The 25,755-nt window shown below is 40.8% G+C and overlaps 1 protein-coding gene, 1 pseudogene and 1 gene segment (V, D, J or C); 2 read left to right on the top strand and 1 right to left on the bottom strand.

The window, feature by feature from the left end:
• Positions 1–622: 622 nt before the first annotated feature.
• Positions 623–1,154, top strand: LOC120435728. The segment is given in 2 exon segments: positions 623–674; positions 782–1,154. Coding segments are annotated over 2 exon segments (375 nt in total).
• Positions 1,155–1,210: 56 nt separating this feature from the next.
• Positions 1,211–11,913, bottom strand: LOC120435561. Its single transcript, XM_039605342.1, has 6 exons — positions 11,806–11,913; positions 6,320–6,484; positions 3,163–3,498; positions 2,985–3,054; positions 2,274–2,448; positions 1,211–1,909 (listed from the first exon to the last, which is right to left on the bottom strand). The coding sequence occupies exons 1-6, from the start codon at positions 11,911–11,913 to the stop codon at positions 1,906–1,908; spliced, it is 858 nt and encodes a 285-aa protein (XP_039461276.1). The 3' UTR covers positions 1,211–1,905.
• Positions 11,914–23,803: 11,890 nt separating this feature from the next.
• LOC116336016 lies at positions 23,804–24,380 on the top strand (annotated as a pseudogene).
• Positions 24,381–25,755: the final 1,375 nt, after the last annotated feature.

Below are 25,755 nucleotides of genomic sequence, written 5' to 3'. Positions count from 1 at the left end.
ATAAAACTGAAACTGAAACTGCAAAGATCAATGAACTGAGGCAATGCTGTAAAGAGCAGGGGGCCAAAATTCCTCTACAACGATATGAGGAATGATAAAGTCATACAGGAAGTGATTACTTCAAGTTTTACATGGTTCTACAAACCTTTGATTGTTACACATGTTTACACAATGTGTGACAGTTTTATATGTTGTGTTGATGTTCATCTGAGATTATTTTACACAATATTCTAACATGGTAAGGATCAGCAGATGTTTGATTGTTATATGTAAAACCTTAGAATATATAGATGGTGAATTATTTTCATGATCACAGCATGTTCTTTTTATAATGACAGCTGTTATACCAGACTAGAGAAGCCTTGTTATACATTTTTATATTTGATGATGTTTTAACTTTAATTGTACATCACATATTAACCTGTGTAAAGCAAACACATTTCAATGTGATCCAAGTCTCTGCTGGAGTCAGTGTGATCATTTCCATAGAGAGGCACTTTGCATCAGCAGCACCATGCTCCAGTGCTCTGGGAGAGTTTATAGTCCTGAGAGTTGAACACTGGATGACTGACAGCTGTCCTTCATCACAACAGAAGCCACAGAAATCCTCCTCATCAAAAACATGACTTTGATCTGCGTCCTCATCTGGACTCTCCTCTGCTGCTGCTTCACAGGTAAAGTCCAGAGAATCAAACTCCTCTCCTCTATCAACATCTGTCCCTCTGAAATGAAGCCCACAAAACCATGAAGCTGCTTTATGTTTTTGTCTCTGTATCCTCAGAGTCCAGAGGACAGATCACAGTGACTCAGCCTGGAGCAGTGAGCTCTGCTGTGGGAGGAACTGTGAGCATCAAGTGTAGGACCAGTCAGGATGTTTATAACAACAGTTATTTAAACTGGTACCAACAGAAAGATGGAGGAGTTCCTAAACTGCTCATTTATCAGTCTAGCACTCGACAATCAGGGATTCCAGCTCGTTTTACAGGCAGTGGATCAAACTCTGACTTCACTCTGACCATCAGTGGAGTCCAGGCTGAAGATGCAGCAGTTTATTACTGTCAGAGTTATCACTGGCTGAACAGTCAAGCTGTGTTCACACAGTGAAAAACAGTCGTACAAAAACCTCCCTCAGTCAGACTGAACAGAAACTGTAGAGACTGATACAGTTCACTGAGGACACACACACACAAAATATAATTCATGTGCTTCACACCACTTTTTATTTCTGTTCTGATTTTTCCCTGCTGAAATACACATTTCCAAAATCAAGAACCGAAAAGAACTGAAAACATATTTTCATTGAGGAAGCACTTCTTTTTACTAAACCATGTAATCCATGTATTTTCTCAGATGGTTGTACAAACAATAACGATATTATGTCATATCCATATCATGGCAGACAACATATGCTCAAGTGTTGGGTTTTCTTAGTTATATTTTGTAGGGTCTTAAACCTACAATGTGAAGTGCCTTGGCATTTATTTTGCTGGCACCATACAAATAAACTGAATTGTAATGAATAGAATATCAAGCCCTACACTTCGTCCTTTATATACACTTTGTCCAAAATACTGGCTCACACCACCAAATCAATGCACAAAGCAGGGTCCACAAGGACATGGATGAGCGTGTGTAGTGTGACGGAACTTGACTGACCTGCGCTGAACCCTGACCTTGCTTTGTGGACTGAGTTCATTGATTTGTAGGGTGAGCCAATACATGTGACAATTAAAGTGTAAGTAGCTGAAATAATTTTTAACAAACAGGTAAAAGAAGGAAAAAAAAATCAAAACTGTTGCACTCAAAAAACCTATTGGACAGAGAAAGCTTCTTGCAAGATGGTGAGAGAGCTTGTCTTCATTGTTGTTCGTCTTGTGTAAATGTGCAGAAAGCATGGGCCATGGATCATCTGTGGAGACACAGATAACAACACATTGGTCACTTAAATTATACAAGAAATTCACTATAAATGGCAACAACAGTTACCTAATTTGAAGTTTTCCACTCAAATTCAGTAAGCCGCTGGAGGAAAGTTGTGACATGAGGGTTAATGTGAACAACCTTTCGCTTCACAGTGGTCCCAGTCTTTCTGCTTGTCCCAACCTTGGAGGTACATTTTGTTCCCTCTTCAGGGTTTATCCTTACAAAAAACCTTAAAGCATGCCACAATAAATAGTAACATACAGTAACATTGAGTTGTGATGTGAAATAATGAGTTACTTAGGGATAATTTATTTATCATCTATCACTATTAGCTAACTGTTCAAACATACCTCTGAATCAGTTCCAATGTTGCACACGCTGACTCCTGGTATTCCAGGTTCAATACATAGAATGAACCAAAGAAGACTGACATCGCATTAGGAAAGGTGTTCTCTTTGTCCAGCTCAACAATTACACGCCCCTCTGCACTCACCATCCAGCTGGTGGCGGTCATTAAACTTTGTCCTGTATGTATAGGGGCAACATGTTGTCATTATGCAACACAAAATAATTTCAATACTTCACTTCTTCACACTGTCTAGATAATCAAAAAGCAAATAGCTTTTTAATCATTAATGGCCTTATGTACATAAGTCCGTTTTAACATATTAGAATTGTACATAATTGGGAATTATTCTGCACATTAAACACACCTAACAAAGAGTCAGCCCAATTAAATTACTGGAGATGAATCAACTGTATGGTTATTTTGGAGTTTATAGTTTGTGCTGCTGTTAAGCTTTACAGTATTGACTTCAGTATTTCTGCTGTTGGTGTAGCTAGACTACCATGTTGATCAGTAATATGTAATGTGAAATTTGATATTGTTACTTTGCTGGATTCACTGAGACACATGTCCAACAACCTTGGTTTATAAAGGAAATTACAGAAATTTGAGGTAACAAAACAGAGACTGGATACCTGTGTCCACGAAAAGCTCCTGTGCCAAACAGAAATTGTAATATGGTCTAATCAGCTCTATTTCATAAATGACTTCTTACCAAGCATAATCAGCCTCGGGGTGATTGGCAGGTTGCTCTCTGCTTCAAGGGACATCCTGGTAGATGTTTCCTGCCAGAAAAAGGACCAAGACATTTTATGTAACAAAAAAACAAAAAATCAAAAAAACAGGACAGCAAGCAACAGCATTAAACCTAGAGCTGTATGAAAAAAGCTTACATCTGCTAAGACAAAGAGTGAGTCTTCGTCTTCCTTGTAATACTTCATCATCAGAAGTATGGCTGCTGTGCCAACCTTGTTGTTGGTCAAAACTTCCTCACTTTCTATCTGCTGGATGAGTGTCCTTATACCAAGGTTCCATTTGAGCTTGTGGCTGGAGAAATAGTTAATAATCCATCTGCCTTTGGTTATGAGGGCCTGACCTAAGCGCTCACTGATATCGATGCGTGTGAGTTTGTAAAAGTGGTTCGAAAGACCTTTCCGAGTAAACAAGAATGGCCACTGCTCCTGAATTTCAGCTACTGAAAGTGAGGGACAACTGTTGATAAGCTGCCGCTGAGAAATATATGTGAGTCACATGTAGTCATCCATATCAGGTCTCTCCACAGCTCCAGCTCCTTGTGAATTAAAAATTGTTAACAGAATGTGTTTCTTTTCCTCTAAAGAAGCTGGTGTTTCCCCCTCAGGAAGTTCAACTGGCTGCCAATTAATACAACAGTAGTGAATAATGTCCACAACCCAGTCTTTCTCCCTTTTCAGTAAAATCTGCAAATGTTTGAGAGCATCTGTTTACAATGATTTTAGCAACTTCTTCACAAGATGCACATTTAGCATTTCTGCAGTGAACTTGCATGGCCTCAACAACAATTCTATACTTCTCCATACTTCTCCTGTCCTCTGGATGAGCTGTGTCCCAGGACTGCAAAGGAACTACAAACTCAAGGTCTTGCATTGAAAAGTTGTAATACAATATATTTTACAGTATGTCACAATTTCCACCCTTAGTTGTACCACTACCAATGAAAGGTTAATGGTGTTAGATTTAGTGTCTACTTTTGTTTGTTTTCCGTGTTAATTATCTACCAGACAATGTGAGCCCCAAAATGCTCTTCAATATTATACTGTCAAAGTACATGTGTAGTATGGTGAAGAGAAAAAAAAAGCTAATCAAGCTAATCAGTGACATATGAGTCTATGAGTGACCTTCAAATCATAGACTCAAGTCTGTGAGTTGTACAGAAGCTACACAAACCTCCTTTAAATGCAAGAAGTAGTTTACGTATTTGAATTGGTGTGAGACAGGGTTTGAGATCTTCCGCCTCCACAAACAAAAGACTTTTTTACACAACTTTTTTGTTGTACACCACCATCTGTTGTACAGATGTTCGACAATGCAGGTTATTTTCTCTCTGTCTAGTTTCCATCCCTGAAAAAGAATTAAGAGGAAACTGAATGGTGTAGGGAGACAACGAAAAGGCCTGTGTTGGGTCTGTGTTTCCACAAGCCCCGCTGGTTTAGAGACTTATTCCTCATGAAGAACGAAATCAAGACAGTCAGCAATCGATCGATTTTACTTGCACATCGGAGGCCCCAGTCGGTGTGTCAGGAACGCACTTCGAATCCTATCACAAAATGACCCCGACTCCGGCCTCCACTCGCTGCCTTTTATTGGGAAAAATAGTTCACACAATACACATCACAGCAAAAGCACCTCCCACCGTAAAACCCCCCAATGGTTCTAAGACAAGGCACTATGTTTGTGTATGTGTAAGCACCTGTATGCATGTGAAAGAACGTGTGTGTGTGTGTGTGTGTGTGTGTGTATGCATATGAGAATGTGTGTATGTGTGTGTGTGTGTGTGTGTGTGTGTCATGGGAGTGCGTTTGTGTGACCTCCTGCTCACCAAAAGGATCATAAAAGCAGGAAGCTTACAACACAAGAAACAGACCTTCCAGATGGAATGTATCGGCAATAAAACCTCCCCCAGCACAGAGCGGCTGGAGAGGTGGTCAGAGACAAAGGAATGTCGTGATCCATAGATTGAACTAAGACTTTACAAATTTAAGAAACACAATGACAACATTCAACAATTAGACTTAATAATTCCCCCCTTTTTGTCATTGTATACTTAAATTTCAACTTATGCACCCTTGTTTTTGACAGTATCAGTGAAGATTCCATCCATACACAGGTCCTCACGTCATTCACCTCCTATTGCAGCAAAAGTTCACACTTAATTCATGTAAGCAGTTAACCTGCTTCTCATTGATCTCATACACAGTAAACTACATCCTGCAAGTAAACAACTGAATGTAGCAGTCAAACAAGAAGAATCAACATTCTCAAAAGAATATGTCACTACAATCCAACTGAATACAGACATAGGCATTCAAACACATCAGTTGATTTTATTGTTTGTCCATGTGGCTCTCAGCTAACTTCAAAGCTGTAGCCTGGTCAACACTCCTCTTTATGACTCCTATCAACCCCTCAAATCTTCTCACTGCAGGCATCCTGTGGGGATCAGTCAACTGGTGAATCATCTACATTTACTACTCTCCTCCCTTCCTGTTGTCTCTGCAGAAAAAGCTTTGTAAAGGAAATTGGATCAAGCTGTTTATGATCTTCTTGGCTCAAAACCTCAACCAGCTTAGAGAAGTGTTCATGATGTAAATGTAGACAAAAGGCTTCTCTGTTTACATCCCTACTTGCAGAGGACAAAAAGAATAGGTGACGTTGCACAAATTCCATGGTAAATCTCCAACTTGGACTAATCCATTGCCCTTCATACACATGGGTAACTGGCCTGCTTCCAGTTTGTTTAGCTGTTCAATGTCCTGCAGCGAGTCAGATACTTGGAGTCAGGCTAGCAGGTCTGTCTTACCAGAGCAGTTCACCTTCCCAGCTACTGATGAATCAACCTTCCATTCAGGTTCAGGGGAGTTGAAAAGTTGGCAGTGTTCCAAGTACGTTTACTCCTGGGTGTGTTGCTCAGGCAACCAAACAAACTGTCTCGCTCTCAGTGATGCTATATGGCCACAGCCCAGAAGAATGTGTAGACAGTGGCATCACAAGCATAACAATTGGTCTCGTTGTTTATGTGAGCGGTTGTGTTCATAAACTGCCACCAGTAGTTGGTTGAAAACCCATGCGGGTACTGGGTGTGGTTTTCTCTGTCCCAGTGCACTCCTGTCAACCCACTCAGGGTTAACAGGCTCAAGAAGGTGCACAGCACATTCCTTAGCCATTCTAAATTGGGTTTTGGATCCGTTGGTTTCTTCACCAGGATTGAGACAAGAGGTCCTAGAGATATACTCCCCCCTTTGTACCCTGAACTTTTCACCATTACACAGAGTCGGCCAGGAAGTGTGTTACCTTCTTGCAGTGCGCTTGATGTATCCAAGAGTGTCTCTCAGCAATCTTCACTGCTGTGGCCTTCGTCAGCAGCACCTGATAGGGACCTTCCCACCGTGGACTGGACCAGCACTTCCTTTTTATGCCCTTCATCAGCATCCAATCTCCAGACTTCAGACTCTGCTCCTGCGGAGAAAAAGAATCATCTGGCAGATCATTTGTTCTCAAGACTTCTTTACTTTTAAACATTTTAAGCATCCAATCTGCTAATGTGTTCTCCTCTTCTGCTTTTCTATCATCACTACAGAAAACTAAAACTCTAAATAGTCTACCACATATAATCTCAAAGCGTGTCAGACCGTTCTCTGTTGGAGAAATCCTCATGTACATCTTAACTAATTATATACAGTCTAACCATGTCCTGCCTGTCTCTTCCATTGTTTCCCTAAGTCTTAGCTTTACTGTCCCATTAGTTCTCTCTACCAACCCTGCACTTTGTGGGTGATATGAACAATGATGTTTTAATGTTATCCCTAGATGCTGTGCCATTAATCCAAGCACTTCATTTACAAAGTGTGGGCCATTATCACTATAAATGGTCTCTGGAATCCCATGTTCCGGGATGATATTCTCACATATTGCTTTGGCAACCGAAATGGCATCTGCTTCCCTAGTTGGGACGATTTCTACCCACTTTGAAAAAGGGCACACTATCACTAGACAGTACTTATAGTTATTACAGTTGGACAGCTCTATAAAGTCCATGTGTATAACTTGAAATGGGTGACTGGGTCTGGGGAATTTCCCTCTCTTAGGTCTCAAATTACCCTGAGAATTGTGCTTGCAACATATCATACATGACCTGCAAAATTTTTTTTTAAAAGGATTAAATCCGAGAGTATGAAAATGTTGCTCTACTGCTGTCATCATCCCTCCTGTTGAGACATGGCACGGCCCATAGCTCAAAACAGCAGCAGTCTTATACAAATTCTCAGGCAGTATTGGTTTATCACATAGACAATAAACACCATCCTGCAAGCTCGCTCCTTTTGTGAGCCACAACTGTTTTCCTGCAGTAGGTGAGTGAGCCTGTGCTCACAGGTGTACACACGGGTGATCACACACAGAAACTACACCCTTTTTGGCTCCTACCTCAAAGCACACTGTGTGCTGTTGATCTTACGTGCTGCACAATAATGTTTAATATTTAGTATTTACTGTTATATTCCCATAGATCATCGTGATGTTGTTTATTATATTGCTCTTTTTTTTTCTTCTGCTTGTTTTCTCTTTTTTCTTTCTCAACAGGTGATTCAGGTGATTGATATATGTATTTTTTGTCTGCTTATTTTGTTGGTTTTTGTTTTTTGCCCATTATCCCTGTCCCTCTTCCCCGCTGTTTTTCTTTCCCTTTCCTTCTCCCCTTTCTTTTCCCCAGTCAAGTCTGTCCCGTATTTAACAAGTGAAATTAAAATAAAATAAACAATAAAAGGTGAATCAAATAGACCATTGCGGCATGGCTGGGATGGTCCATTTGGTAAAGTAAATCCGTTGGGCATCTTTCTTCGCCTTTAGACGATAATTCTGATGGCAAAAGAACCAAACGGGACAGGCAAAAAAAAAAAAAAAAAAGGTGAGTGAGCCTGCATGTCTGCCAGTGCATCTCGTATAATAGGCAATGTCTGTTGGTGTTGCACTGCTGAACACGTGTGTGCTGCACATTTCCAAACGGCAATTCTACTGGGCAATAATACTGCCTCCAGCAGATTTTGCAGGAGTTTGGCATGTTCTACAGGTTTCCCTTGTAGAGGTTGTCATACCTCGTCTTGCCCACTGCACTGCAAAGAAATGTAATGTAACAAATGCATATTGACCATCAGTGTATATTGTCACATTTTGTCTCTCTGCAGCTTTACACGCTTCCGTTAAAGCTAGCATCTCTGCTGCTTAAGTAGATATGAAACATGCTAGTTGTCCTGCACAGATAACTTTCTCCCTATCTACTACAGCAAAACCTGTTTTAGCCTGTCCCTCTGCTGTTGTAAACCTCAAACCATCAACAAACCAAAACATTCCCTCAACGAGTGGCACATCTATTAAGTCATCCCTTGGCTTACACTCCTTCTCCACGTGCTCACTACACTCATGAGAAGTGTCCTCTTCTTTCGTTGGCAAAAGGGTTGACGAATTCAGAATTGTGCACCGCTTTATGGTTATGTGTGGTTATGAGAGTAATAGTGACATTAGAGACAAGTGTCTTGCAGCTGACAGAAATGTAATTTTAGTCTGCAGTAGTAAACATCTACCTCGTGTGGAACTAACAGTGTCAAAGGGTGGAATAAAACTATTTTCCGGAACATTGTACAGCTTGAGCTGCTGCACATACTGATCTCACACATGGAGGTAAAGCACAAGCAACTAGAGCTAATCTTTTAGGATAGTAAGTTACTGGCTTCATTTTTGGGAAAAGTGCTGTTAGTTATTTCACAGTCACCTGGCATTTGTCCTGTTCACAGAACCACAAGTCCATCGCTGGACCTCCTCCTGCCTGTCGGATGGAGCTTGGCACTCTCCTTCATCCCTCAGGTCCTCATGTTCCAACTCCCTGGACGATTTAAGGCAGAGCACGTCGTACACCTTAGTTGTCTTCCTCAATGTCAACGTCGAATCTCTTTCATGTTATTTAAGATTTTGCTGTGCAAAATCTCCTCATGACAATCTCCTGGAAGCCCAGTAGCACAGCTCTCTGTGAGATGTCTGCTGTGCTGAAGGTGATCTCTGATCCTCTCTGATCCTCCTGAAGCCTCTCTCCTGGCCTCAGCTCCCATCTTGTGGATGATCCCCTCAGTCACTCCTTCTCATCATGGCACCTCACGACACCTGCAAATTAAAAAATGGCACTCCTCTTGTGCCACACGGCTCACGCCATGTGTCAACTCCTCAATGAGACATACACAAGAATGTTGCACATTCTCTCTAAAACAATCTCCAGGGTTTCCCACTTGGAGCAGCCATACTCCAACCTGTAACCCTGTGTAAAAACATTAGTCAGCAGTTAAATGTTAATATTTGTTTAACTCCCAGCTCCACCTGGAGCCTGTATCCTAGAAGATAAAGTCTTTAAGTTAAAACAACTTCACATTTGCAGCCAACTGCAACTCATAAGTGTAATAAAGTATTCAGCATCACAGAGACAAGTATCATTGCAGGTTTATTTTAAACTCATTAAACTCCTACTTTTTTCATAATTTGCTTCAAATCATTGAACATCTCAACTTCAATCCACATTGTAATCCAATAGTGGTCAGATAATGAGCCCCATGTAACTATTCTGTAACCACTGCACATCTGTTCAATTGTCATTTGTCTGTCTGTGCTGAATCCTTTACAAGCACTCTTAGAGAGAAACAAACATTAGCCAAACACACGGTTCATCCTGGTGGCCAGGCGTAGGTCATCCAAATTCCAGAGATGCTGTAAAAGGTCATGAAGTTAACACTCTGCTGTAAAAGAAGCAACACTGGTTTTAATACAGTATGTCTCACACTGTATTCACTTCTTCCCCTGTAATTTTCAACATTTTCTCCAACATTTTCTCAACAACACAGTGTACCTTCATCACCAACATGTAGCCTGTAACCACAGTTTTCTTCACACAAAAACTCAGTAATCCTGTTGTAGAAAAACATTAAGTTGTGTTCTGCTGTAAATCACATGATCAAATCACATAATTAACCCTCTGCTGTAGAAAAGAAATGTAAATGTTAGCGCTGCGCAGGTGTATACACTCTTTCTCACAGTGACCTCTGTGACCAGGTTAAGGTTAAATTTGCAGAGTTCACATAGTCCATGTGACCCAAGTTTCCTCCTGTGGTCTCCTCCTGCTCCTGCAACAGAGACGCACACAGATATACATCTACACTTTTGTTGCATCGACGTGGGGGTTAACTTCGCATAGTGGTGTTAAGTCAGTCAGTCTTGTCAGCTTTTATCAGTCAGTCAGTTCCCCATTTTTTTTTCACTCATTCATTCACTCAGCGATTCTTTCTTTTGCTGATAGTGGAATTTATCGTCATATTTCGTTTCCACCCTCAGCAAAAAGACGACATTTCAAAAAGAAAAAGAAGAATTTAGACTGGATTACCTCGCTGAATCCTTATAGAAAAAGGGACTCGCTTTCTAATTGTCCCAAATAAGTAGCTTTCTCCCGAGCCCACTTTAATTTTGGAGAAGCTCACTTGCAACGGTTTTCCCGACGTGTTGTGTAGCACTTTTGTTCTAATCGTGCAGATCTGCTCAAACGATAGAGATTATCAAATAAAACTTCCAGTGCACTGTGAAAGTAACAAAAGAAAAGGAAAGAAAGGAAAGGCCTTGTTAAATCATGACACATGTTCTTCATTTCAGGGGGTAAATCATACCAAACCTAATTGGTAGGCTCAACTTTGTAACAAAAGACAAATCATCAGCCAAATTAATCTCAAACATTCATCCAATCAGCCACACACAACATACAGCATAACCCTGTTGTCTCATCACATAATAAGTTTCTTCTCATGTAACCAAATGTGTGCCATGTTAAAACTTCTTCACACACCAGAAACTCAACAATCAGCTCACTCATGCAAAACCCCTCATCAGCATTCTGTTTTCTCCTCTATGATGCAATCATCTGTCCTACTATAATATTCAGTCCACTAGTCTATGTATCACTTTCATCTTACTAGTGACTTGGACAAGATGACAAACAGAGTCTCATGCTTAGACGCTGTCTGGTCTTCATGAGTATCATTGTATGTGTATATGCATTATATACATATTTTATTTCTTTTGTCCACTGGGCAGGTGACCTGCAGAATCATGTCTGCCCCAGCTGGATACCTTTTCACTCACATACTTTCACACCTCACTGTAACTCACAGACACCATGACGTCAGACACAATCCCTCTGACTTCTGCTTTGCGCACAATTTCACTTCATTCTTCAACGATCTACACACCATGTGCTGCCCAATAAATATTTCATCCCCTTTCAAGGCAGACTTACTCAGTTTATTCTCCATTACAAGACAACAATCAGCCACACAGACACATACAAGAGCTCTGACCTCCTTTCGGTGAAGAAACCAACACTCAACGCCCTCAGCGGCGGAGAAAAACGTTTTTAACCCTCCTTCTATTCGGTGGAGAAACCTGCTTAAACCTCCTTCGGTGGGGAAACCTGCTTAAACCTCTTTCGGTGGAGAAACCTGCTTAACCCTCCTTAAAAAAAATTAAAATAAAATAAAAAACACTGGCGAAGAAGCCAGACCTCCTTAAAAAAATTTAAATAACAAAAAACTGGTGGAACAACCAGGTAGCTTGCTTCGTCACACACAGCTTGCACACTCCCGTACCTGCGTTTAACCGCACGGTCACGTAGCCGCTCTCTAAGGCCTTCTGTACTCACTGTTCGTGTTGTTTTCGTTCACGGGAAAGTCTCTGGATCCCGTCAATCACCATCCAACCCGAGGGGAGTTCAGACTCAAACTCTCCAGCCTGGTGACAAAGTTAAGCACCAGGGCTTTCAACAGGCGTCCCAGACGCTGGCTGCTGGCAGACTGCAGCAGCGTCATCTCCCTCTCCTCGGTGGATGTGATGTGTTGGGCTCCGGCTCGGAAGGACCAAATAAACCTTGGGTCTGTGTTTCCACAAGCCCCGCTGGTTTAGAGACTTATTCCTCATGAAGTACGAAATCAAGACAGTCAGCGATCGATCGATTTTACTTGCACAAGGGAGGCCCCAGTTGGTGTCTCAGGAATGCACTTCGAATCCTATCACAAAATGACCCCGACTCCAGCCTCCGCCCGCTGCCTTTTATTGGGAAAAACAGTTCACACAATACACATCACAGCAAAAGCACCTCCCACCGTAAAACTCCCCAATGGTTCTAAGACAAGGCACTATGTGTGTGTATGTGTAAGCGCCTGTATGCATGTGCAAGAACGTGTGTGTGTGTGTGGGTGTATGCATGTGAGAATGTGTGTGTGTGTGTGTCCTGGGGGTGCGTTTGTGTGACCTCCTGCTCACCAAAAGGATCATAAAAGCAGGAAGCTTACAACGCAAGAAACAGATCTTCCAGATAGCATGTATCTGCAATAAAACCTCCCCCAGCACAGAGTGGCTGGAGAGGTGGTCAGAGACAAAGGAATGTCTTGATCCTATAGATTGAACTAAGACTTTACAAATTTAAGAAACACAATGACAACATTCAACAATTAGACTTAACAGCCTGCCATGTTATGAAGTGGTAGTGGGTAATAATCCATCAAACTGTCAGCATTTACACACACACTTCTTTCTGTAGGGCAACGCAAGCAGTGAAGTCCAAGGTCAATGAGAAGTAGTGAGTGATGCAACTCGAGCACAAAGTACAATTCAGAATCGTTAACAAGTATAACAACTATCTTCCCAAAAACCAAGCCATCATCAGTGTCATCTACAAAGGAAACATAGCCTTTGACATACTTGGTACCTTTGTAGACAACTGCTGACATATCCAAAGTGGTCTGATTAGTGCAGCCTGCTTTTGCCGCAGCTTCTTGAATGACAGCGTTGTAAAGATGATGATTATAATTACTTGCTTCTCCAGTGATTTGAACTGTAGGTGGAAACAGTTGGCCCACTGAGAGGTAGGACTGCAGTAACTGATGCCGTTCTGTCAGAGTCTTGCATAAGTTGACAAAGTTGTGCACTGTTCTATGGGCTCAAAATGTGGTCATAAATATTTTGTACTTGTAAATCAGGATTTGTATGTGTAAAAAGAATTTGTGTGTGTGTAAAAAAGATTTGTATCTGTAAAAAGAATTTGTGTGTGTGTAAAAAAGATTTGTATGTGTGAAAAGAATTTGTGTGTGCGTAAAAAAGATTTGTGTGTGGACTTAGCCAAAAAAACACCTGCAAGTCACAAGTACGAATTTTGACCCTATTTTTCTTCCTTTCATCTGATTGGTCAATGTCATGTCAATCACAAATGTAACAATCCAATCAGAGAACAGATGGGTTTGGCTGTCGGAGGGGCGCTTTTTTGAACTGCAGGTCCTTGAAGGGTAATACAGTTTGAAGCTGGAGGATCTCTATATAAATATCCGATAGCAGCTAGGTCCCCTAACTTTCAGCAGCTGTTGAAAGGATAAAGTTGTGGTATGTCAGTGGTTAGAAATACCATTATTACTTTAGGATTGGTTTAACACAAAGTCAGGGCTGACCTGGGACCATTGCTGTGAGTCACAGTGTGCAGCATAAAAGTCCTTTCACATCGGACGCAGGATGTGCTACTAATGCTAACTAAAAGCAAAGGATCCAGAATTTGTTGCGCTGGCTGCTGAGCTCTGTGGGTTTTTGCAGCAGCTCTACCTGTACTAGATGCACCTGCTCCTTGTCGTTTCTATTGATGTCCTCTACAAGAGTTTCTGTTTTGTTGCTAGTTCTTCAAATGTAAATAAAATAAATATATAAAATAAGAACAATAAAATCATGTATGCTAATTCATAACGAAGAAAGCTTTGTAGTGAAGACTGTCATTTCCAAAACACTGCCCCCCCCCCCCGCGGTCCGCAGCGCTGTTGAAAAGGCTGTGGAAGTCCCTGTATTAAGCACGTAAACCTGTGACACAAAAATCACCAAACTCGGACGACCACAGACTGTTTACCTTCGTGGTGATGAAGGAAAACGCTGGGTTGGCATGTAAAAGGGCATTTATTCCCTTCAAGGACCTGCAGTTCAAAAAAGCGCCCCTCCGACAGCCAAACCCATCTGTTCTCTGATTGGATTGTTACATTTGTGATTGACATGACATTGACCAATCAGATGAAAGGAAGAAAAATCGGTTCAAAATTCGTACTTGTAACTTGCACAGATTCACATGGGTTTTTTTGGCTAAGTCCACACACAAATCTTTTTTACACACACACAAATTCTTTTCACATATTCAAATCTTTTTTACACACACACAAATTCTTTTCACACATTCAAATCTTTTTTACACACACAGAAATTCTTTTTACACATACAAATCCTGATTTACAAGTACAAAATATTTATGACCACATTTTGAGCCCATACTGTTCTTGTACGTGCTTTGAAATACGAGTGCTTGCTCTGCATAATGTAACAAATAGTGATGTTTAGCTTTTAAAGCTTTGTCCGGAAACCTACTGTGTCTCAGATGTATATAGTCCTCTATCAGTATCTTTAGGTAGGCAATGTCATTGTGACTTATTTTAGGGGCACATACAAGATCAACAATGTCTCTAAGTTTAAGGCATAAGTGCCAAACCTCACTATCCACAGGATGTTTTATCTTTTCACCAATGTACAGAAGCTGCTGAACCCCCCAGCCTCTGCTCTGTTTTCACCTCACATGGCTTACTTAAAGCATCACTTCCTACCTGTTTGAACTGGACAATTGCTCTGTTTAACTGGTTGTATGTGAAATGCCCTTCCACTTGCACAAGGGTATCAATATATAGCGACAAGTCACTGGAAACCACTCCTTCAAATAAATCATGGCCCAAACATGGAGGTAACCCAGAGCACACATGGAAATACTTCAGTGAATTAAACACAGAGTCAAATTTAATGCCATTCACAACCGAGTGGTCACTTGTAGAGAGGACCTGAACACTGTCTTTATAGTTATCAGCTGTTCTTTTTTGTCCAAGTGATAGTGGATCATTGATAAAGCTTTCCCTGTCAATTAAGCAGTATCTGCAAAAATGTTTGCTGCAGCTGAAATTCCCAGTGAAACCACCTACACAGTGGGAGCCCAGATTGTCTCCTAAGATGGCTATCAAAGCTGCCTTCATTATGGTTCCATCCTCTACCAGAACCCCTGTCTCTCCCATGTCTTTAAGGTCTGCAATAAGAGTGGAAAGAACTTTGTTATGGCCAAAAGTTTTGAAGTCAGTGTCCCTGCAAAGCAGAACAAGTTGCATTGCATCAACAGAGGACCGGTTGTGTGGTAAGATCTCATCTAGAGTCATGTACACTGCCAGGATTTTATGTTTCTTTTTGCCAGACCCTAATGGATTAACCACTTCAAATGGATCTTGGTAGAGAATGAGTGAAAGAGATGATGGATAGTGCTGTAAAAGTGCATTATCCTTGACATTTTGACCGTCTGACACATCCTCTAAAACCATGTCTGGTGATCGGCGCAGTTTTGACTGTTTGTACTGTTCCCGTATTGTGGGTTGTCTCAAGAGAGACTTCAGTGTTTCTTTAATTGGCACATACTGAAAATAACGCTGTTTGCCTGTACTGTCAGAGCCTAAAAAAATTTGAGTGGGTTCCACATAACTGAAATTTTCTTTGAAAAATGTCTTCCTTGTTTTGTCAGATCTCAAAACACCTTTATTGTACAGTGTTAAGAGATCATTCTGTGAAAGTTCTTGAATGATGTTATCCACTTCTGCTTGTGGAATATTAAATGCACAGTTTGTCAGACAGTTTTGCCAGAACATCGTGCATTGCACAGCTGTGAAGATCCTGAAATTCCTCTATGGTGCACTGTATAGTGCTGGTTGGCAGAGCATTTTAGCCTTCATTTTTAAATAAAACAAAGCCAATCGATATAGAAATAAATCTTCATCAGTAGTATTGTGCTGTGAATCCCTGTCTTCTAATAGATTAACTGTGTCCTGTCCTTGTACCGGCCATTTACCATTCTCTCAAATAAGTGAAAAAACACTTACCTTCAGACTGATTAGCTGGTTCAAGTTCAACTTTGGTGTGTCCCATGTCAGTCAGTATTAGGGAAAAAGTGTTAAGCTTAGATGTTTCATTTACTTTTGAGATACTCCCGCATTAATTGGATGAGAAATTTGGAGTCTAGTAGAGTTGTCACGAATAGCATACGATCTTCAGATATAATCCAATCAACTGTGCATTTAACCTGATTGAACTCCACCCAGTTACCTCTGACTACTTCTAAGTTGCACATCTTAATGGTCCGTAAATTGTCTCTGTTGTTCTTCCACCATCTCATCATCACTCTGTGCTGCAGCAAACTGGGACTGTGGCACAGAATAGTTGATGGTCATGTTGTTCTTCTGCTTTGCAGCTTTGTTTGAGTCTGAATCGCGTCTTAAATGTGCACAACTAAGAAAAGCAGATCAATATTTTCTTCTTGTTATTTAATGGTGGTTGGCAACCAGCGAAAGGAGCATTAACCACCTCAATCAATATCTTCTATCCGCCATTGTTGTTTTGAAAGTGAATACCCGACGTGTGCGCCATACGTCACGTTGTACGTCAGGTGAAGGTGTGGTGTCGGCTATCGCTCTCCCAATGAGATGTGTAACAAGTGCTACACACACCTGTCGCATAAAACGGTTTAAAAATGTAACAGTCGCTTTAAAAACACAACCCAACGCGCTAAACATGAACAAACAAAAACACCCGTGTTACATTATCATGTATATCCAGGACGTCTCTTCTGCTACAAAGAAATTATTTCTATAGGAGAGTGCATTTAATAGCAGTCTGGCCTGCCACAAAATGCACCGCTAAAAATACAGTTTCTGCTTGTCCCAGAATTTATTAAATTTGAGAGTGAAGCTGTAGGACTGATGCTGGTTAGTGGTGTAGGTTTCATGGATGTGACACCTGAACTTGTGTAAAATGACCACCAGAGCATATTCCGAGACTTCTGGTTAGTTCACTGTAGTTAGGCAGAGGTGTCTTAAAAGTACCACCTTATACAGAAAAATGAAGTTCCAGTATAAGAAAGAATAAGAAGAGAAAAAGCTACACCCTGCTCAATGAAGTAACTTTTAAACATTAGTCTAAATGTAACATATAGAAAGGAAATCAGTCTAAGTATACGTTACCTAGTAAGTATACTACTAATGCTTCTTGGGACTATATTGGCCCAAGATCCAGTGGATGAAACTGTGTTTTTGCATTAAGACAACGTCATCTGTCAGCTTGGAAGCTTCAGTGAGAAACTCATGTGTTAATTGTGATAAATTATAACGAACTCTTGAATTTATGCACTGATATTATCTCAGTCACTGATGCTAAATCATTAGCCTAGCAAGGTGAGCACCACAGAACAGTGATCAGCAAAGTGTGGCCGGTGGACATAATTTACAAGAAATACCTAAAATTGATATTTTTTTAAATTAAATCTGAAATTATGCACAACATAATATTTATTACTAAATATGGAAATTTATAAAACAATCAGAAATACTGAAAAAAAGCTGCAAAACAATTTAATGGCAATCTCTGCTTCTACCTTTTTATTTTTAACCTTTCTCTCAGTCCTGGCTGTGGTTGTATCTACATTAATTTTCTTCACTTCAGAGTCTCTCCTGAGATGAAACCTGCTCTTGCCCTTCCTTCCCTAAATGAAGCTTTATCCTAGAACAACTCAAAACTGGGAGAAGACAGATTTACTGGCCTCTCTTTCACTACATTACCTTCGAAATGGCCTGTGGCCTGTATTTATATAGCGCTTTTCTGGTCCCTAAGGACCCCAAAGCGCTTTACATATCCAGTCATTCACCCATTCACGCACACATTAACACACTGGTGATGGCAAGCTACGTTGTAGCCACAGCCACCCTGGGGCGCACTGACAGAGGCGAGGCTGCCGGACACTGGCGCCACCGGGCCCTCTGACCACCACCAGTAGGCAGCGGGTGAAGTATCTTGCCCAAGGACACAACGACCAAGACTGTCCGAGCCGGGGCTCGAACCGGCAACCTTGCGATTACAAGGCGAACTCCCAACTCGTGAGCCACTCCAGAGTAGAGCTGGCCTGTTTGGTTGGTGCCACACTGGATAAACAAAGTGGTCTTTATGTGGACAAACTGATCTCCTGGCTCTATCACTGTCTGCCTCTGGCTTCTGGGGGTGTTACTGTGGATTCCCACAAACACAGACAATCACTTTCTCACAAACACACCACAACAAGCTTGTTGATTTATGTATCTGTGCATTTTCATATTTTTGTGTTCCATGTGCTCTATGTTTTGTTTTTTCTACAAGTTGCAGTAGTTACATCCTCCCCCCTCCCCTTCCTTTTTTTTCTTCTCTGGCCTGTTAGCTCAGAAATTGTCATGGAACAGATATCATTTTAGAACTGAAATAACACCAATAGAAATGAATAAAGAGATAAAACAAACACATGAGCAGTGGCGGTCCTAGCCTGTTTGGCTGGTCAAAACATATTAAGGATTGTACATTAACATAAAACTGTTGTCGAAATTCACCAGAGAGGCACACATACACACACACACACATATGAAGAGCGACAGCCATCATAATTCGTCATACAATGAGAACAGGACAAATCAACAACTGACACTGACTAATTAATATTAAAATCTGTAACATGATGTATTGTTTGGAGTTTAGTCTGTTACTGTTACTATTTTTACCATTTCTTCTTGGAGCAACTGTAACCCACATAATTTCCTTAGGGATTAATAAAGTATTCTGATTCTGATTGTTTCAGGATGACCTGCCATTATCCAATGACACATCTGCTTACCTGTATCTTTTGCTCATTTCTCCTCCTCTTCTTTTCTCTTTTTTCTAAACTGAGCACCTGATGGCTTCAAACTTTTCTTGTCCATCTTCCATTGGTTTTATTTTTGCACTCCAGTATGAACAAACATCCACCAACTCGAAGATCACCACAACATAACCTAATAAACCTACACCTTAGTTCACAGATTCACTTTGTCTAAGGTTTATTTCTGGGATTTCACACAACCCAGGATTCAAATCATAAATACATAATGGGCTTGGATTTACAACATTATGAATGAAATGTGCTCTATTTGGAAGCAGCAGGTCTCCCTCCCCTTTCGACGGGTTATGTATGAGACTTTAAATCATCAAACTGTAAATTATAAATTTTAAATTGTTATTGATCCCTTTACCCCGAGTCCTAAAGTGTATATTTATTTTCTTACTCTACTATATTTATTGTTTGTTTACTTGCACTGCTGTAACTGGAGCCTCGTCGTCTCGTCTCTCTATATACTGGACTGTATGTAGCGGAGATGACAATAAAGTTTACTTTGACTTCAGCAGCAAGCAGGCGCACCGAGGGCTCTCGCGCTCACTATATAGAATTTCGAAAAAACATCGGTGCAAATTATAAGTCTGTATCATAATGTCTGGTGTTTTCGTGTTTGTTGGTTTGTTTTTATTTTGTTTTATTTTGCGAGTTGGTTATTAGATGCCGCTCTAGCCAGCCAGAGAATCCCCGCCGCCCGCCCTCTCCTCTCCTGTGCCGCAGCAGCAGGCGCACCTCGCAAACGGAGGGCGCCCTTACTCCCAGCAAATGGGCGATAGAAAACCGATCGGTGCCTGTGCCATTCCCATTATGCGCTGGCATGAGTATGAGCATTTTTTTTTTTTTTTTGCCGATACCCATGATGCCGCCCCCCACCACGATGCCGCCCTGGGCAACCGCCCGTGTCGCCCGTATCAAAAACTGCTACTGCACTGTCTGTTGATTTGGATGGGACAGGACACAGAACTGTGGCCTTATCCTGACTGTAAAGGGGTCAACAGCCATTGCAGAGAAAGAGAGAGAGAAACTGTTTAGTGTTTCACTTCCCCTCAAAGCTCATTAACCATGGCAACAGATAGGCATCATTGCCAATCCCCGTCAAACTTGTAAGGAGACATTTCATTAATTTCACATATTCGTGTTTAAACGGTTAATTAAAAATATATTATTATATTATATATTTTAAAAGAAGCAGAAATGTCTAAAATGATCAAAATTTGGATCCAAATTTCAAAGATGGGAGGCTGTGGTTGAGATTTCCATTAGGAGTGGCGAGGATGGATAAGATTACACATGAGTACATCAAAGATTAGAATGATTTCACCTAAGAGAGCTCAGGTGATATGAAGCTGCCAGGCAGGAGGAAAAGAGGAAGATCTCAGAGTTTGTTCATGGATGTAGGAGGACATGCAGAGGGTTGGTGGGAAAGAAGAAGATGACACTGTGGTGACCCATAAAGGGAGCAGTGGACGTCAGATGGACGTGCAGATCTTCTTATATTGGGTCCCTCAGAACATGATCAATTCCGGACATTTGGACGCCCAAACCTGACCCAACCTGGACGTCAATATGATGTTCAACATTTAAACTTTGGACTAGGTCATTTTTTGGAGGTCATGTCCATGTTTTTTCTATTTTCTTTTTTCTTTAACTGGTTTATTTATTTCGATGAATCAACTTATTTGTTTGGAACCAGATTAAAACTGCTATTTAATGTGTAGTTGGATGAACAATGCTGTAGACATAGGAGGGAGTTTTATGCTTGCAGAAGTGAATAATTAACAAAATAAATGAATAATAATTTCCAGTTCAGAGGATGACACAATGGTGATTAACTTAGCAATGTTTCTAAGGACAATACAAGAGACAACCAGAGATCTGACTTGAGAATCCTGAATGTATGCAGAGTCGAAAGTTACCCCAAGAGTCCAGGCAGAGGATTTATATGTGATTAAAAGGGCTTTCATTTCACCGGGCACAAATCGGTCCAGGATTCAGACAAGGACTTCAGTTTTATCATCATTAAGTTGAACCCCAAATGATTCTTTAAAATACATATTTTCAATGACATGTGAGCTGATTGATCCAAGTCCCTGTGTGAGTCAGTCAGATCATTTCCATAGAGAGGCACTTTGCATCAGCAGCACCATGCTCCAGTGCTCTGGGAGAGTTTATAGTCCTGAGAGTTGAACACTGGATGACTGACAGCTGTCCTTCATCACAACAGAAGCCACAGAAATCCTCCTCATCAAAAACATGACTTTGATCTGCGTCCTCATCTGGACTCTCCTCTGCTGCTGCTTCACAGGTAAAGTCCAGAGAATCAAACTCCTCTCCTCTATCAACATCTGTCCCTCTGAAATGAAGCCCACAAAACCATGAAGCTGCTTTATGTTTTTGTCTCTGTATCCTCAGAGTCCAGAGGACAGATCACAGTGACTCAGCCTGGAGCAGTGAGCTCTGCTGTGGGAGGAACTGTCACCATCAGATGTATGACCGGACAGAATGTCTATAGTAACAAAAATATGTACTGGTACAAACAAAAAGATGGAGGAGTTCCTAAACTGCTCATTTATCAGTCTAGCACTCGAGCATCAGGGACTTCAGCTCGTTTTACAGGCAGTGGATCAAACTCTGACTTCACTCTGACCATCAGTGGAGTCCAGGCTGAAGATGCAGCAGTTTATTACTGTAAAGGGGAATTTAATGTCAGCTCTTGGGAGCTCTTCACACAGTGAAAAACCGTCGTACAAAAACCTCCCTCAGTCAGACTGAACAGAAACTGCAGTAACTTCCAGCTGCAGCAGAGACTGACACAGTTCAATGAGCACAAACACAATTTCATGAAGGGACTGAATTTGTCATCATAAAACTTTAAAATCAAAAGTTCAGTGTTAAATGATTATTATGGTGGAAACTGCTTTCTACCCACTCAAAACTCAGGAAATCTCAAACTGACACATTTGTTGCTGTGAATCTTTGAGTAGTTAGAAGATGCTTGATCATGAACTTTGACCTCAGCTTCATAATGGATCACAGAACACACTGTCTTTAAATAAAAGAAACAAATCTCAACACTCAGTCACCCTGAAGCTCAACGATTTCTAAAGATTATTAAAAGGATCAGTTTTAAGAAAACAAACACTGATCTCAGTCAGTTCAGTGTCAGCGTGGTTCTCCAGGTGTCCTTTTAATAAATCTATTTTTAATGGACCAGGAAATTATTTAATTCAGAAATTGAATCAATTTAAAGTAAAATTTATACATTTTATATATTTTACATTCAGCTCTCATGAACCAGAGTTTTTATGTTTTTTCTCATCTTCATGTTCAGACAACAAACATTTGAAAGTGAGGCCTTTAGCCTGCATGTCAGCCAATCAGAGCAGAGTTCAGGATGAATAAAGTCCCTTAGTGCATTAGTGTGAACTTGTCAAAAGATTATTGAACATATATGTGATCAGCTCCATGAAATGTATTCCTTAATTTATCATTAAGCACATGTCTACGTGACTTTTCACCTAGTAACTTGTGTGCAGCTACTAACCGCTTCCTGTCTTCAGAGAACATTTAGATATAGAGAAGTGAAACCTCAGCTCTTTTACGAGCAGAAAAGGGGAAAAAACCCATCGTTCTGAGTGACGTTATCTTTGTACACACACACACACACACACACACACACACACACACACACAGGAAAGTATAAATAAAGCACGCAGGCAGTGATGAGACGCAGATCCTGCGTTCCATGGCTGCCCTCGCGAGTTAAAGAAATCTGCAGTGTTTGTGTTTTCTAACTCAGGAGTCTTGGCTAAAGAAAGAACAGCAGGGTGATTTAAAGAAATCCCCCTGTCAGAACTCATCTGCCTTCTGCAAAGAGGACACCTTCTGTTCATTTAGATCAGCCACAGAAGAACTCAGGCACACATTTCATAAACAGCTTCACTATCATTAACTCACACACTGATGCTAAATCAGTAGCATTTCAAGCCAAGCACCACCCAGCCAAGTAACAGCATCTCCAACACCACCACACTGAGCACTGGAGCTCCTCAGGGCTGTGTGCTCAGCCCACTGCTGTTCACTCTGCTGACTTATGACTGTGCAGCAATCCACAGTTCAAACCACATCAACAAGTTCACCTATGACACCATTGTGGTGGGTCTTATCAGCAACAGAGAGGAGGTGCAACAGGTAACCGACTGGTGTAGAGTCTACAGCCTGTCTCTGAACATGGCCGAAATAAAACAAGATGATTGTTGACTTCAGGAGAGCATGGAGAGATCACTGTCTACTTAATATCGATGGATCCTCTGTGGAGGTCGTCAAGAGCACCAAATTCCTTGGTGTTCAACTGGTGGAGAACCTCTCCTGGTCCCTCAACACCACCTCCATAACTAACAAAGCCCAACAGCTTCTCTACTTCCTGCAGAAGTTGAGAAAAGCCCATCTCCCACCATTCAATCTCACCACCTTCTACAGAGGGACTATCGAGAGCGTCCTGAGCAGCTGCATCACTGTCAACATTATAAAGTGTTACAAATTCATTGATGTTAGAACTGTGTCTTCTGTTCTGTTGTTCATTATGTTTCTGAATAATTATCAGCTTTTCTCAGGAGCAGAAATCAAAACTATTTCTCTCCACTACATGTCATGAATTCTTTCATTATTCAGTCTCACTGTGGGAAGCTTTGTAAGCTCAGGACAGCTGCAGCTGACTGACTGTGTGTTTGCATATAAGATAAGATAACCTTTATTAGTCCCACATGTGGGAAATTTGTTAAAAAGATGAGAAAGAAAGAAACTCAGAATGAGCAGAGCTGCTGTAACAGGCTGCCGCACACGGGGGGCGCCGGAAGCATATGTGTCCTGCCTCTCTGCTCACAGCTGTTAAGAGGCCAGTGTTGATCAGTGGCTGTCCAGGTCTTTCAGAGCCACTCACACACCAGCAGCACAATGATGATGTCACTGACTCTACTGCTGGCCACCCTGGGGCTCCTTGTTCAGGGTGAGACTCTCTGTGAAAACTTTGCTTCAGCATGCAGCCAGGTTCACCACAATGATGTTCTGCTCTGATGGAGAAACTCTGAAACAAGCACCACTGACCTTCTTCCATCTGTTCTCCATGTTAGAGAAATTATCCTCTAATGTTTGGATGTTCATCATCTCAATAACTCTTCTCCTCTTTTTCATGTTTTCAGGTTCATCAGGAGAACAAGTCCTGACTCAGACTCCTAAAGCTCAGTCTGTTGTTCTTGGACAGACTGTCTCTGTCAGATGTAAAGCCAGTTCAAGTGTTGGCTTAAACCTCAACTGGTACCTTCAAAAGGACAGAAATCTCCTAAACTCTTAATTTATTCTGCTTCCAGCCGTCAGTCTGGAGTTTCTGATCGTTTTAGTGGAAGTGGATCTGGGACTGACTTCACTCTGACTATCAGCAGAGTTCAGGCTGAAGATGCAGGAGTTTATTACTGTCAGCAGGGTAACAGCTGGCCGTTCACACAGTGATACAAGGCTGTACAAAAACCTCCCTCAGCTGGAGAGGAACTGAGAAAAAAGAAAAGCGTATCTGAATCTACTTAGAATAATGCTATTTTTGACAATTAAGCAACGATAACATTTCCATATTTTTTCTTTTCTTTCCTTTATTACTGTCTTATCCTAAACGTAGTAAAAAAAATTACCTAAATTATTTAGTACTTTTTTTCTTTAAGGAAAAAACAGGTTTTTTAAAAATAAAAAAATGATTCTTCTGTTTTCCTATCTATTATATACTGACAAAGGCCATGTAATCAAACACTAAGTACAGCAAAATATGTTTATATATGTAACTGATAATGACTTTCCTTTCTGCTTATGTGGAAATCTCTGCATATCTTCTACATGTAATAATGTAAATATGCAGTGTGGTGCTAATTAATGGGCAGGTGTGGAGATTTCTTTGTTATTTCTTTATTATTTTAGGCAGATAAGAGGCCTGGAGTTCATTTGAGGTGTGGTCTGCATTTGGAAGATTTTGCTGTTCAGAGGGAACATGTGATTAAAGGAGCTACCCTACCCTATCATAAAATACAAACCTGAGGATCAGATACTAAATGGTTATTGTGTTTAAACTGTTTGTACGCACACGTGTGAACTTCTTCACAAAACCTAATTTTACAGCTGACCTGGACTTATGACAAAGAAATATTTTGAACTCTAACTGAAAATAATTTCTTTTTTTTTCTGGCAGAGCACACATTCATTCTGTATGGTTGTAATTTGTTGAGAAAGTTCTTCTAGTTCCTCAGCCTCAAATATTATGTCATATATGCCATAGCTGCATCATATAGTAAAGACAAAAAATGGAAAACAGAATCAAACAATCCACAGAACAAAGTTTAAATCAAATCAAGTCAAATCACCTTTATTGTCACGTCACATTACTGGTACACTGGTACAGCACAAGTGAGTGAGATTCTTGTGTGCAAGCTTTACACTGGTGTGCAAAAATACAAGAAATGTGAAAAACAAGCCAAATATAAGAGCAGAAATGTAAGAATTATATATGTACAATTTTAAGGATGTATGCCAAATATATATATATGTGCATATATATGTGGATGTGCGTGTATATACATATATGTAAAATATACAGAGGTCAGCAGTTTGAATCTTGTGCAAAAGAAATGGCATATATGTACAATATGGAGTGCATAGCGTTGAAGTTCCGATCGGTGAGAGTGAGGTGCCTATGAAGTGTGACTGTTCAGTCTGGTGGCCTGATGAACAAAGCTGTCCCTCAGTCTGCTGGTTTAGGACCAGATACTGCAGTACCTCCTGCCTGACAGAAGTAGTTTGAACAGTTTATGGCTGTGGTGAATGGAGTCTTTGATGATCCTCC

Source organism: Oreochromis aureus, linkage group 22 (assembly GCF_013358895.1).
Source record: "Oreochromis aureus strain Israel breed Guangdong linkage group 22, ZZ_aureus, whole genome shotgun sequence".
In the NCBI taxonomy this organism is placed as follows: Eukaryota; Metazoa; Chordata; class Actinopteri; order Cichliformes; family Cichlidae; genus Oreochromis; species Oreochromis aureus.
Note: the sequence above shows the minus strand (reverse complement) of the source record. Positions and strands in the feature narration are given on the sequence as shown.